Genomic DNA, 14,135 nt, shown 5'->3' on the forward strand with positions numbered 1-14,135 from the left:
AGCAACTGGAGAAGTCACAGAGAAATTCGAGGAAGAGTTGACTGACGTGCAGAAATAGGCGGCCTTGCGTCCGCGTCGTACCAACCCACGACTGATGCCCGTGGCGCAGGGGCAACGCTAGCTCCGCGCCCTACTCCAGCCTGCAGCAGGAAGGTCCTGTTCCTGCGCGCCTTCAAGCAAATTGGCGCTGCTATTAGGGGAAATCTCTTTGCTCCCAGTGACGTCAAAACGGTTTTATCGTGCATGTCATTTCCGGCGATTTCTATGTTATGAACAGAAATTCTAAGCGTACAGTTGACGCAGACGCAGGAGGTGAGTGAACTTTTTACGGAGACATTGTATCCAGCTCCTGGACACGGGTACTCAATCAGAGATGTAGGGTATGGCCATTACTAAAAATTTGAAGAACTATCCAGAATTACATTTATACTTGTGTTAATTGCTTTTCATTAGTACAATTGGTAAAATACAAAAGTATGAAACATTAATAACTTGAAATGACAGTAGTTGTGAAGTAAGGCTTAATCACTCTGCCGTAATGGGAAGAGTGTAAGCACGGCACTCCTTAACCTGACAGATTTTATTTCACGTACTTTTTCGTTTAACTGAAGTGTGTATACCTATTTAATGATATCTAAGGTTGTGCTTAAATTTTAGCATTAAAGGGGACTTTAGAGATACCGAAATTACGGTGAACCTCAATAGAATTTTAATCCGGTGCAAGGATTTCATAATAAGATTATTAGACAAAAATGTGAGAATTATTATTTCATCTTGACAGAAGTAATTACTAACTAAACAAAGTGATTCGAGGCGGTAACTCAATGTAGTTACAGTCTGAATCTGAGCGATAAATGGACAAATAAAAGGTAAAAAATCAGCACGTCAGTAGAACAGTACTTTATCCCTAATACTTGAGTGGTTTTAGCTCGCTAATAACGTTAATGTTTCAAGATTTTCATGTAGTGCGTATTCGGTAATGACTTTGCCTTAATAAAAAGTATTTACACTATCAGTTATGCTTACAATCCCTCACCCTACATGTCTTCAGTATGTAAACTAAGAGCAATAAAACCAGCGTATAGTTCAGAGGGTCCAAACATTAATATACATAAGCCGCCATGGCTGAAGGGGAAATATTCCTCTACTTAATGCACATGACTTGCTTGAATGTCGAATGATTTACAAGTTACAGGTACTGGATGTTTATTTTTCTGCGAATTGGCAGTATATTTTATCATAAAGGAGAGTACTGGCTTCAGGAAGGACAGTCAAAGAAAAAGCTATTTAACGTAACGCACAATTTTTGTTGCGTTACAGCGTTCTGTCTATAATGGCATCATTAAAGAAGTACCGCGTGGGCAGAGTAAAACAGAAAAGTTCTCATCATCATGTTTAACAAGTTATTGCAAAATTTCGATAATACATTTGAAGGAAACTGTGAATCACTCAAAAACTTGGAAATTTGTAATAAGTTCCTATGGAACCAAACTGCTGAGGTCATCGGTCTCTAGGATTACACACTACTTAATCTAACTTAAACTGACTTACGCGAAGGACAACACACACACCCATGCCCGAGGGAGGACTCGAATCTCCGACGGGGGAGAGCCACGCGAACTGTGGCAAGGTGCCCCGGACCGCGCGGATATCCGACGCGTCCGGAGTAACTGACGGCTGGCCGGAAAATTAGTCCTAAGGCTGACTCTTTCATAATGAATCTATATTAAGCAACGCCACTTGCTAATAAACAACCACTAGGAAGGATTTACTGAACAACAGACACTTGAAATACAGGGAGTTCTCTATACTGAAATCATTAATCTTGATTATGAAGCCACAAATACAAAATAATTTTGGTACAGCACATAGAAAGGTCCCGCAATCGGAAAGGTTGTATTCGTTGTTCAAGTTCACTGTCTGCGAAAAGAAAAATAAATTGGAAAAAGACTTCTTTTAAGAAATAATTTAAAACATATCCAAATATAAACGTATCCTCTAGAATCAAACACTACACCAACTACTCAAACTGGATAGATGTATTAATATAAGTGCAGCTGACTGCAGAAATCAGACAGCTGCAAACGTAAGTACACTTATTTTTCATAGGTATACATGTTTTTATACATAATTCCTTCTGCAGTGCGCGCTGCTTGTCCATGATTAGTTGACAATTCGCGCGGTGACTGTCGCGGGCAGTGTGAGGAGTGGCGTTCCCCCGCATTAGGACTGCCAAGGGGAGAGTTCCAAAGACAAATGGTTCAAATGGCTCTGAGCACTATGGGACGTAACTTCTCAGGTCATCAGTCCCCTAGAACTTAGAACTACTTAAACCTAGCTAACCTAAGGACATCACACACATCCATGCCCGAGGCAGGATTCGAACCTGCGACCGTAACAGTCGTGCGGTTCCAGAATGTAGCGCCCAGAACCGCTCGGCCACTCCAGCCGGCTCCAATGACAGAAAGGTACCACAGAACGTGTGTCGCAGTGTTCACAACACTATCCGTGTATTGTGCTTTTACGAAAGCAGACGTGACACACGCGGAAACGTTGGCAGCGCTCTGTACAAATGAATATTTTTGCAACTAATGCCGATTCTCTGCACTGCTAGCAGCACCAATAAAACAGGGAACTAACCGAGGCCAAACTGTACCTATCAGTTCAATTATCTGCAGTTTGAGGAGTTCAAAGATTTCCTTCAGTATGGACTAATACTTATATTAATATTATCTACTTCGTCCAAACGATGATCATTTTCGATGCATATATCGTCTCATTTCTTATCGAGCGTGTCAATTTGAACTTAAGTTTCGTTTCTTCTTAAGGATCAAATTTGTTGATCATTGTGAACGGGACATAAAGCAGACCCAGTACCGTAAAAGGAACGTATGTTTTAATCTTCTTTTTAGATCAGTGTGGAGCTCTTGTGAAAATTGTTTTTCTAGCAGTTGCCACATTGACTTTTCGTCTTCTTCGAGAACTGTAGTCCTCGATGTATCTTCCAGCACAGGAAAACAAGTAACTGAGAGCTGACATTTCGCGAGGTGATCGAATGAGGTGTGTACGATGTGCGCTCATTGAAGACGGCAGAAGCTGCAGCAGCGGTCAGGTGCTTCCAGGAATCGGCGTCTGGAGACGTCACGTTCTGCGAAAGCCGGTGTAGGGCCGGCTGCTGCTGCCGGTTTATATGGAGGCGGAGGCGCCTCCCCGGCCAGTCGCAGACAGCATGCGCACCTGGGAGGCAGTTGTTACCGCGGCGCTCGTGGCGGTGTTCGCGCTGGCCTTGGCCGCCGCTGAAGACGCGCCGGTAAGCGACCAGTCATTCCTTATTAACGTGTGGGAGGTGTTCTCAAGGATCTTCTCAGCGTGCTCTGTCACAAGGAGTTTGCAGTACTAGTAGGGAGTTTCGAGACGTAAACGACATAAAATTCAGAATCTCCGTATAAAAAAGCTTTTGTTTGTCCTTTGCAGTGAGCGAAGCATGTGAGTCACGTGGATGTGCTGCGATCATGGAATGTAAAATTCCGAAGCAAAAGAAACAGTCGTCTGGCGTTGCTGGTTGGGTGACCCCGAGAGTTAACAATCGGAAAGGATTCCCTTCCTCCGCGCACATTAGCCTGTTCACTTGCGCTGCGTGAGACTTGGGTCGTAAACGTATCTTTTGAGTTTAGGTGACTGTAATGATGTGCTTGATGTCAGGTTTACTCGCACACAGTGTTGTGATGACAGACGGGAGACGGCGAAATCCGGTGCGGGCAGTCAGCCTACTCCCCTCGAATAGCACTACGGGGCCCACCGAGCATAACGTTCCAATCCGGCGTCCAGATCACCACCAAGAGATTCACACGCCGTCTCACCTTGAGACTCTAAGGACAAGTTCTGAATTAAATCCAGGACATTGTCGGAAAATCTGATGATAAAAATTGTTTGCCAAACTCTCCATCCTCGTTGCTGGCCAAATACTGGTGGTGAAATTTTCATCTAGCAACAAGAATCGAACGGAATGCCTGTGTCTCCGTGTAGGACGCCACCGCGCCTTCAAGCATTAACGACCTTCACTATGTAAACGAAATAGACAGACTGGAAACGTGCCGAATCATAACTTCCCAACGATTTTACGCTCTAGTTGTTTTTTATGTAACTGGCTACCAACCAACACAGCCAGATAAATTCATTTAATTCTCCCGTATTAAATTTGTCACGTAAACATGAAAGATGATTTCTGTTACTATTTTTTGTTACTCTGGGAAATACATATGATAATCGGCGTTTTAAAACCCAACACAAATCAGAGACGGTTTTTAAAATAGCAGCCCCAACTTTATGAGACACCGATACACAGTGCCCTCTATCGGTACACTGATAACGCACTGGACCGATATCCGGGAGTACAACTGTTCATATCCCCATACGACCATCACCATTATTCCAAAATATACGTTTGTGCTCCATCGCCGCGCGGGTTTAGCCGAGCGGTCTGAGGCGCTGCAGTCATGGACTGTGCGGCTGATCCTGGCGGAGGTTCAAGTCCTCCCTCGAGCATGGGTGTGTGTGTTTGTCCTTAGGATAATTTCGATTAAGTAGTGTGTAAGCTTAGGGACTGATGACCTTCACTGTTAAGTCTCATAAGATTTCACACACATTTGAACATTTTTTGTGCTCCATCTGAAATAACGCCGTCTTCCTCTCTTCTTTCTTTGGCTCTTCCAAGTCAATGTCCGCTAGACTAAGACGACGCGGCCGTGCTACTCAACTTCATACGATCACACTCCTTGAGATTTTGAGGTGAGATGTGACAATAATCTTTAAACTACTGCTGCTGGAGAAAAAAAACCAACGTTTCGGCGACTGTTGCAGGGGCCTTCTTCTGCGTGTACTGGTGCGTTCTAGCTGTGCAGTGTAACTTATATCTTGTTTTTATTGTTCAGTGCGCATGCATTACGTCGTCATTTTAAAAAGATAGTTCGTTCCATTGGTCAATTAAGGAAGAATGAGAGGGAACTTTATTTTAATAGGTTATTGCTGTGGAGAGAGAGCGTAACCTCTGTTGTCTAGTGGCTCTTGTGTTATGTGCCGTGATTGGTGGTCACCATCGAATGAGAAGTCGGCGCCGGCCGCTGTGACCGAGCGGTCCTAGGTGCTTCAGTCCGGAACCGCGCTGCTGCTACAGCCGCATGTTCGAATCCTGCCTCGGGCATGGATGTTGTGATGTCTTTGGGTTCGTTAGGTTTAAGTAGTTCTAAGTCTAGGGGACTGATGACCTCAGATGTTAAGTACCGTAGTGCTCAGAGCCATTTGAACCATTTTTTGAGAAGTTGGCTCCCGCTTACCAAATGCTGGACGTCGGCCGCGCGGCAGAAGTTACTCGCTGGTAGTGGTCGTGCCTCGTGTTGACAGTGCGGTCAGTTCGGCTCTGATTGCTGGCAGCCAAGATGGGGCAATCCTGAGTCCATCCTCTCTGTGTTCTTATGGTGCTGAAGTATTTCGATGGCCTCTCTGATTTTGCGTTTCGTCATAACCGGCTGCTTGGCCTACACACAGGCTTCGCTGAATTTTATTTCTTTTCCGAAATACAGGGTGTTACAAAAAGGTATGGCCAAACTTTCAGGAAACATTCCTCACACACAAATAAAGAAAAGATGTTATGTGGACATGTTTCCGGAAACGCTTACTTTCCATGTTACAGCTCATTTTAGTATCGTCAGTATGTACTGTACTTCCTCGATTCACCGCCAGTTGGCCCAATTGAAGGAAGGTAATGTTGACTTCGGTGCTTGTGTTGACATGCGACTCATTGCTCTACAGTACTAGCATCAAGCACATCAGTACGTAGCATCAACAGGTTAGTGTTCATCACGAGCGTGGTTTTGCAGTCAGTGCAATGTATACAAATGCGGAGTTGGCAGATGCCCATTTGATGTATGGATTAGCACGGGGCAATAGCCGTGGCGCGGTACGTTTGTATCGAGACAGATTTCCAGAACGAAGGTGTCCCGACAAGAAGACGTTCGAAGCAATTGATCGGCCACTTAGGGAGCACGGAACATTCCAGCCTATGACTCGCGATTGGGGAAGACCTAGAACGACGAGGACACCTGCAATGGACGAGGCAATTCTTCGTGCAGTTGACGATAACCCTAATGTCAGCGTCAGAGAAGTTGCTGCTGTACAAGGTAACGTTCAAAAAATGGCTCTGAGCACTATGGGACTTAACAGCTGTGGTCATCAGTCCCCTAGAACTTAGAACTACTTAAACCTAACTAACCTAAGGACATCACACACATCCATGCCCGAGGCAGGGTTCGAACCTGCGACCGTAGCAGTCGCGCGGTTCCGGACTGCGCGCCTAGAACCGCGAGACCACCGCGGCCGGCAAGGTAACGTTGACCACGTCACTGTATGGAGAGTGCTACGGGAGAATCAGTTGTTTCCGTACCATGTACAGTGTGTGCAGGCACTATCAGCAGCTGATTGGCCTCCACGGGTACACTTCTGCGAATGGTTCATCCAACAATGTGTCAATCCTCATTTCAGTGCAAATCTTCTCTTTACGGATGAGGCTTCATTCCAACGTGATCAAATTGTAGATTTTCACAATCAACATGTGTGGGCTGACGAGAATCCGCACGCAATTGTGCAATCACGTCATCAACACAGATTTTCTGTGAACGTTTGGGCAGGTATTGTTGGTGATGTCTTGATTGGGCCCCATGTTCTTCCACCTGCACTCAATGGAGCACGTTATCATGATTTCATACGGGATACTCTACCTGTGCTGCTAGAACATGTGCCTTTACAAGTACGACACAACATGTGGTTCATGCACGATGGAGCTCCTGCACATTTCAGTCGAAGTGTTGGTACCCTTCTCAACAACAGATTCGGTGACTGATGGATTGGTAGAGGCGGACCAGTTCCATGGCCTCCACGCTCTCCTGACCTCAACCCCCTTGACTTTCATTTATGGGGGCATTTGAAAGCTCTTGTCTACGCAACCCCGGTACCAAATGTAGAGACTCTTCGTGCTCGTATTGTGGACGGCTGTGATACAATACGCCATTCTCCAGGGCTGCATCAGCGCATCAGGGATTCCATGCGACGGAGGGTGGATGCATGTATCCTCGCTAACGGAGGACATTTTGAACATTTCGTGTAACAAAGTGTTTGAAGCCACGCTGGTATGTTCTGTTGCTGTGTGTTTCCGTTCCATGATTAATGTGATTTGAAGAGAAGTAATGAAATGTACTCTAACATGGAAAGTAAGCGTTTCCGGACACATGTCCACATAACATCTTTCCTTTCTTTGTGTGTGAGGAATGTTTCCTGAAAGTTTGGCCGTACCTTTTTGTAACACCCTGTATTGCTGATGATCTGCCACTGCAGATTCGTTGTGCTGCCCTAGACGCATATAGCGTTCGTGTTCCCGAATGCGCGTTGCTATTAGCCTACCTGTTTCGCCGATGTATGCCTCTCCGCATTCGCATTCCACATTGTACACGCCTGCAGTGTGTAATGCATCCACCTCCACCCATAGCAGAGGAACTCGGTCATCTGTTCTTTGGCACTCCATGCACAGCGCCTAAGTGATGCTCAAAACATAATACCTGAGGTTAAAAGGCTACGCACAACGTTTCTAGCCAATGGCTACAGCCATAAGTCCATCCACAGAGCCTTGTCGACGAGTATAAGTAAGCAAGATAAGCAAGAAATGGACAAACTGCAGCCAACAGTGCGCTTACCTTATGTGAAAAATGTTGCTGACTGAATAGGCAAAAACTTCCGCCGAGTTGGAGTGCAGCCAGTCCTCTACATGTGTCGCAGGGCTTCACTAAGGACACGGGGGACGCATTACACACTGCAGGCGTGTACAAGTTGGAATCCGAATGTGGAGAGGCATACATCGGCGAGATAGGCAGGCCAATAGCAACGCGCATACGGGAATACGAACGCTATAGTCGTCTAGGTCAACACAACAAATCTGGTGGCAGAACATCATCAAGATTGCGGAAGAGAAATAAAATTCAGCGAATCTGTGTGTTGGTCAAGCAGCCGGCTATGACGAAACGCAAAATCAGAGAGGCCATCGAAATACTTAAACACCCTAACAACATGAGCAGGGAGGATGGACTCAGGCTTGCCCCATCTTGGCTGCCAGAAATCAGAGCCGAGCAGACCGCACTGTCAACACGAGGCACGAGCACTACCGGCGAGTAACTGCTGCTGCGCGGCCGACGTCCAGCAGTTGGTAAACAGCAGCCAACTTCTCATTCGACGGTGACCACCAATCACGGCACATAACACGCTCTCCCTCCACCGCAATAACCTATTAAAATAAAGTTCCCTCTCCTTCTTCCTTAACTGACCAATAAAACGAACTATCTTTTTAAAATTATGACGTGATGGCTTGCGCAGTGAACAGTTACAACAAAATATAAGGGACATTGCATAGCTAGAACGCATCAGTAGACGAAGGAGAAGGCCGCTGCAATCGTGGCCGAAACGTTGGTTTTTTCTCCAGCGTCAGTAGTTCTATACATTATGACACTGCACCATATCCAAAAAACTGTTATGTCGACTGACTCTGGCCGCGGAAGCCTACGCAATTATGATGAAGGGTTTGCAGAAATCAATTATATTTGTCGTACAAGTCGTCTTATTGTAGATTTGTTGCCACGTTTGCCTTTCGATATCGTCTTTAAACGTCTGTATTGCCAATGAAGTCATATCTTGAAATATTTGTTTACTGCTTTGGGATATGACTCTGCTGTGATTCTTTTCAGTATTACGATCTGTGCCTTGCGGTCTGATAGTCAGTTACTAGTTCTTCTCCACTGTGCCAGTCTACGAAGATATCATCTATGACCATGATAATGTTTCCCTGAACTCTACCTGAAACTATATCCTTTGTACCAGGTTGTAAGATGCATGTAAATCCATTGACATTCTTTCCTCTGGGGATTCAGTCTGAAAGTTTACCTTAAAATCACCATATAAAACCAGCCTTTTAACTTTTTTAAAGAATTGAGCCTAGAACAGCGTCAATTCTGAATCTGTAGTCTAAACTGGAGATCTCCAAAGCTGACGATTTTCTTCCCTGCAAGTTGAAACTCTCCTGCACAGCTTTCAAATATTTAGTCTTTACAATGTTTTGATATCTCATTTCTCTTGAATAAGACTTCAGTCACACTTCCCTTCTGCAACGATCTCCTTGCATAGAAATCAGTGAGCTGTACCCCTCTAAAGGAAATGTTAATATATCCTCCCTTCGTAAATGATACGCTGAGGTACAAATGATGTCACTGTCAAGATCTACTAGCAGTTTGTCTTGTTGCCATTAATTTCCACAACATTTTAATGAAATAAACTTACTGCACTTTATGATCTTCATTCCCATTAACTGAACTATCCCCAGTGTCAATGAACCTTAGTCAAATAGGGATACTTCCTACATTACTTCATCCTAGAAAAGGTCTAGTCCTTCTATACGTTATCACCAGTATGTGACCGACCCCACCAAAATGTGTGTCTTATCAGCAGTCATGAGCGCCTTCTAGAGTATCATATTAATTCGTCTCATGGCACTGTCAAGATAGCATTTGCATCTGACCTACCCTATTGTTGCTTGCATTAAAATCACTGTGACAAGATTGAGCACTAGAGACAGTTGGGCGATGTACGGCTTCCTTCTGAATATTTTCTCGATATCGCCATAGGGTCGACATGTGCATTGTGTGCTATCATACCCAGCAACTCAACTCACTGCAAAAATAATGTTACCCCACGATGGTTTGGTCAAATTTATCTAAGCTTCCGCAAGTAATACGAATTTAACTAAATGCAAGTTATAATAAAAGAAAGTATCAATAAAGTGGTGAAAAGGATTATATTCGCCTGAGTTACTGATGTACCCAATGAACTGCAATGAACTGCTGATTCTTAGATCAGTTAATGCACACCTCGCTCAAGACCTCCGCTAAACAGTAGCACTGTAATATAATGCAGTTTTGATAATAACGACGACATGTTTCTCGACAATAAAAGGGAACAACTGAAAAGTGATGCCATTGTTTTCTATGCATCGTTTACGTCACCATATATTTGAGACTGCACAATTCTGGCGTGCTCAGCCTTCATGTTAAGGACATCTGAAGGTTATTGCATGAAGTGTCATTGTTAACATTATGGATATTATGCAACTTCACGAAACTATGCAAAGGCTTTCGAATGCCAGTAAGAAGTACATTATTCCATTAAAAATATAGTTCAGTATGTTATTAGTTAAAAAAAGTAGGAGAATTACACGTAATGCAAACTTCTTACCCCTGTTCACTTGTCAAAAGTAGTTACTCTACCGTGAACCGTTTATGAAATATAATAGACGTCTACGTAACATAGAATTATATTCCTATTTTCTCGGTACTTGTTTTATTTTGCACACCAAGGATAAAAAGTTTCCTTCCGTACCAGTTACACAGAATTGCATGTCGCAGACTGATGGCTTGCACATGCAATTTATTTGAAAATATATGCGTAGCAAGTTTTTAGGATAGCGAAAAGACCTTACTACTGCAGGTATCAGCTGTGGCGGTACGATTTTTTTCCTGATCAATAATATACACCACTGACCATTAAAATTGCTACACCACGAACATGACGTGCTACAGACGCGAAATTTAACCGACAGGAAGAGGGTGCTGTGATATGCAAATCATTAGCTTTTCAGAGCATTCACACAAGGTGAATTAATTTAGCAATATCAACTCAAAAATTCAATGTCTCTGTACCAGTGTAAAAGGCATTACATTTGTCTAAACGAATATATGATCCTTTCCAAACATAGGACATCAACGTCAAATGTTACGATATATCATGGCATCTGTGATACACATATGTTTGTAAGCTCTTTGTATGTATCAAAACATGTGGTGCGTGGTAGGAGTCGGGTCAGTGACAACTCTTAAGTGTTCAGTGAGAACAATTTACGTGTGCAACAATAAGAATGCAGTGGGAATGCATTTACATATGCTGGACGAATTTTATGAAAACAAACACTCGAAACCGACGTTTCACTAAGTCACATGCAACGAAAATCTGTAACGCAACCATCTGTGTGTGGCGTGTTTATAATTATGTATTATTTATATTTTAGGACAATTAATCTGTAAAAAACACACCACATGTCATAAATAAAACATGTAAACCGTCTGAGGATGAATCACAATGATCCGAAACCGGTAACGGTACCCTTTGAACAAAGGAACTGAAAGTAAATTTGTGGCTGGTTGCTGTCCTAACACCATCAATACTTTACGAACATTTCGCTATGGTCTGACGGTCAGGCAATTTGCACAAAATAAGTACGAAGCTGAAAAATTGATTTCACGAGCACACGAAATCTCTTTTTCCATGTAAAGCAGAATTCAATAGATCCGTTAACAGCTCCAATAAAAACCAAAATTTAAACGTTACACAGCGACACTCTCACTTCAAAGAATTATACTAGAGCGACTAACGACGTATTTGCCACATTGCTTAAGCGAGGAGGAAACCCAACAAGCAACGACGCATGTAAACATAAGGAGGCGCAAGACTGTGAATGGAGTGAGAAACAGACTCAGTTCGTATATGTTCCAGGCCTGTGACGCCTTGGAGAAATTTATTGCTTTGATTCCTCACCGTTGGTGAGGAGTTTAATGAACTAAAAGATGGGTTCGGTTATTACACAGGACAACTTTAATTAAAATGGATAGTTGAATCCTATCGAGGATCACAACCGTTCCTGCAGCTCCGTCGCTCCTTCCTGCAATTTACAGACAAATAATAGTTGTTGATGATTTTCACTTATGGACCGTCTGACAGCAACTGAATAAAACACAATTTTAGTGCCATACGCGTTTCGCCTTTATTTTCTGCAAGGCATCATCAGTGGCAAGTTGCGTAGACAGTTTCTTACATATTACGCTCCTGTTGCATTTTTGGTCTTGTTCTTCTTCCTATGAGCGCCAATTTGCTGTTTTTTTCCGCATTCCACAGCACTATGCACTGAACGCTTGTTTTAATGCAATGCAAAACATGCGGAAAAAAACAGCAAATTGGCGCTCATAGGAAGAAGAACAAGACCAAAAATGCAACAGGAGCGTAATATGTAAGAAACTGTCTACGCAACCTGCCACTGATGATGCCTTGCAGAAAATAAAGGCGAAACGCGTATGGCACTAAAATTGTGTTTTATTCAGTTGCTGTCAGACGGTCCATAAGTGAAAATCATCAACATACCGTAGTATTACGCGCAACTGAGGAGGACAGGACCACAAAAGTTGAAGATGTAAATAATAGTTGACCTGCAAACACTACGTGTCACCTCGACCTTTCGGAATCAGAGTTCGCAGCCGACAGTAAACACTTCAGTAGTGACTGCTTGAGTTTCTTAGGGACATTTGGAAGCGTTACAGAGGAATGACAGAGGTGCTGCAATTGAATTCAGAATCCTTATTTTGACTTCAATCACAATGTGAATGGTGAGGTAGCCTTCACAATATGGAAACGGTTGTGAATCCTCAATTAGGGAGTACTGTTGACACAAAGAAACTAGTCACTGGCAAAGTACACATAAAACACACAAGAGAATAATTACAGCTCGTTTCAGTCCTTAGGGAATATTACTAGATGTATCAAGAAAGTGAACTGATTGGAAGGTAATAAATAATCAGTTAATGAGCTATGTGGCTGGAAGCGATGACGAAGAGGGCTCGGACGCTTGAGCGCTTTGCCAACTACAGAAACATCTCTGAGCTGGCGGTCGGCTTGTTGCAGAACTCGACGCGAGCACGTGTTGTTACAGAAACTGCCAAAATTGCACGCGTCTTCTGGGATGCAAGCGAATTCATGTCATGAGTTTCCAATGCACATAACCTTAAGGTAATGAAGTTCAGCATATGGAACAACTAACATGGCAGCAGATCCACGTACCAATCTTCACTATGTACCGAAATCAACCAATTGCTGGTAAATACTTGCTCCCAGTGGGATTGGGAGCGTATGATACTTGCTGACCCCCACCAATAAAAAGTCATAATACCTGGCAACACATCGATCGGTTTGGAATAGCAGGAAAAATACTTTTGTGGGAGAAATTGTACTATCAAATTTACCAACTCATTAATTATGTACTCTGTGAACCCCTTGATGGCGACTGTTTGAACCGTGACCTCATCTATAGCTCGAACCTCTTCCTGTAATTAACATCAATTGAACATTTCTTAGTTCTTTAGTGTAAGTTCTAAATGCTAGAAAAGTCTCCTGTTGACATCTGAGATGGCAATATGATCAAGTGGCCAACTGCCAACAAAGAATCAATTAGTCCATTAATCAATCAAGTGACGCAGCCAATAAGATTACAGGTCCACTAGAGTTGCGTTTCGCACAAAATATTTTTCATTTCTATTAAAACTGAGTGAATGTGGTTTAATTGAGGGTGAAAGTGGTAGAAATGAAGGAGAAAAGTTGGACAAACAAAACGAAGGAAGCAAATGGAAACGGAGAAGCAATGAGAAAGCTTGCTACAATACTGAAGTTGAGCCTTGTTTCAGGAGTATCCACCTCCGGACGTGTACAGCCTCCACGTGGTGAGCCACGTGCGGAACCGGTACGCCAGGACTGTGGTGACCAGCAGGGTGGCCAACACCGCCAACGTGTCCAGAGAAATCAGCTTCGACGCCGTCCTGCCGGAGACAGCCTTCATATCGGGATTCGTCATGTGAGTTGCAGACCGGCTAGCAGCCTGCTATCAGCGAAACTTCTCGCTGTACGGTGTCACGAATAACGCCAGTTATAGGGTGTGCACTGTAAGGTGACGTGTTGTGTTGTTGCAGAGAGATGGACGGCAAGGCGTACGAGGCGTACGTGAAGGGGAAGGAGGAGGCGCGAGAGGAGTACCAGCAGGCCGTGCAGGCCGGGCTGGGCGCCGCGCACGTGCAGCTCAGGTAGCGGCGGCTGCTCTCACAGCGCTCAGTCGTAATGCGTGGGCTCGCGTGTGTGCACAGCTGAAAGCTTGCCCACAGGTAGCAGAGTTTCTCCTGCGTCAACCTTAGCTCATGCCTTGAGGCCTCCGGAAAGTCGTCAGTATAAAAGTA

At 43.9% G+C, this 14,135-nt stretch overlaps 1 protein-coding gene across 6 annotated transcripts in view; it reads left to right on the plus strand.

The window, feature by feature from the left end:
• The window catches only part of LOC124605423 (inter-alpha-trypsin inhibitor heavy chain H4-like), a 262,768-nt gene that overhangs the window by 156,860 nt on the left and 91,773 nt on the right, over nt 1-14,135 (plus strand). For 3 of the 6 annotated variants that reach the window (XM_047137082.1, XM_047137108.1, XM_047137125.1), the window contains exons 1-3: nt 3,219-3,310; nt 13,593-13,759; nt 13,875-13,985. The exons of 2 other annotated variants lie outside the window; for them this stretch is intronic. In XM_047137082.1, coding sequence (XP_046993038.1) covers nt 3,230-3,310; nt 13,593-13,759; nt 13,875-13,985 — 359 coding nt within the window. In that variant the 5' untranslated portion in view covers nt 3,219-3,229. Of the gene's footprint in view, nt 1-3,218; nt 3,311-13,592; nt 13,760-13,874; nt 13,986-14,135 lie in introns of those variants that run through there. One more of the 6 variants, XM_047137090.1, reaches the window with a different exon arrangement.

This window comes from Schistocerca americana, chromosome 1 (assembly GCF_021461395.2).
Source record: "Schistocerca americana isolate TAMUIC-IGC-003095 chromosome 1, iqSchAmer2.1, whole genome shotgun sequence".
NCBI classification, from domain to species: domain Eukaryota; kingdom Metazoa; phylum Arthropoda; class Insecta; order Orthoptera; family Acrididae; genus Schistocerca; species Schistocerca americana.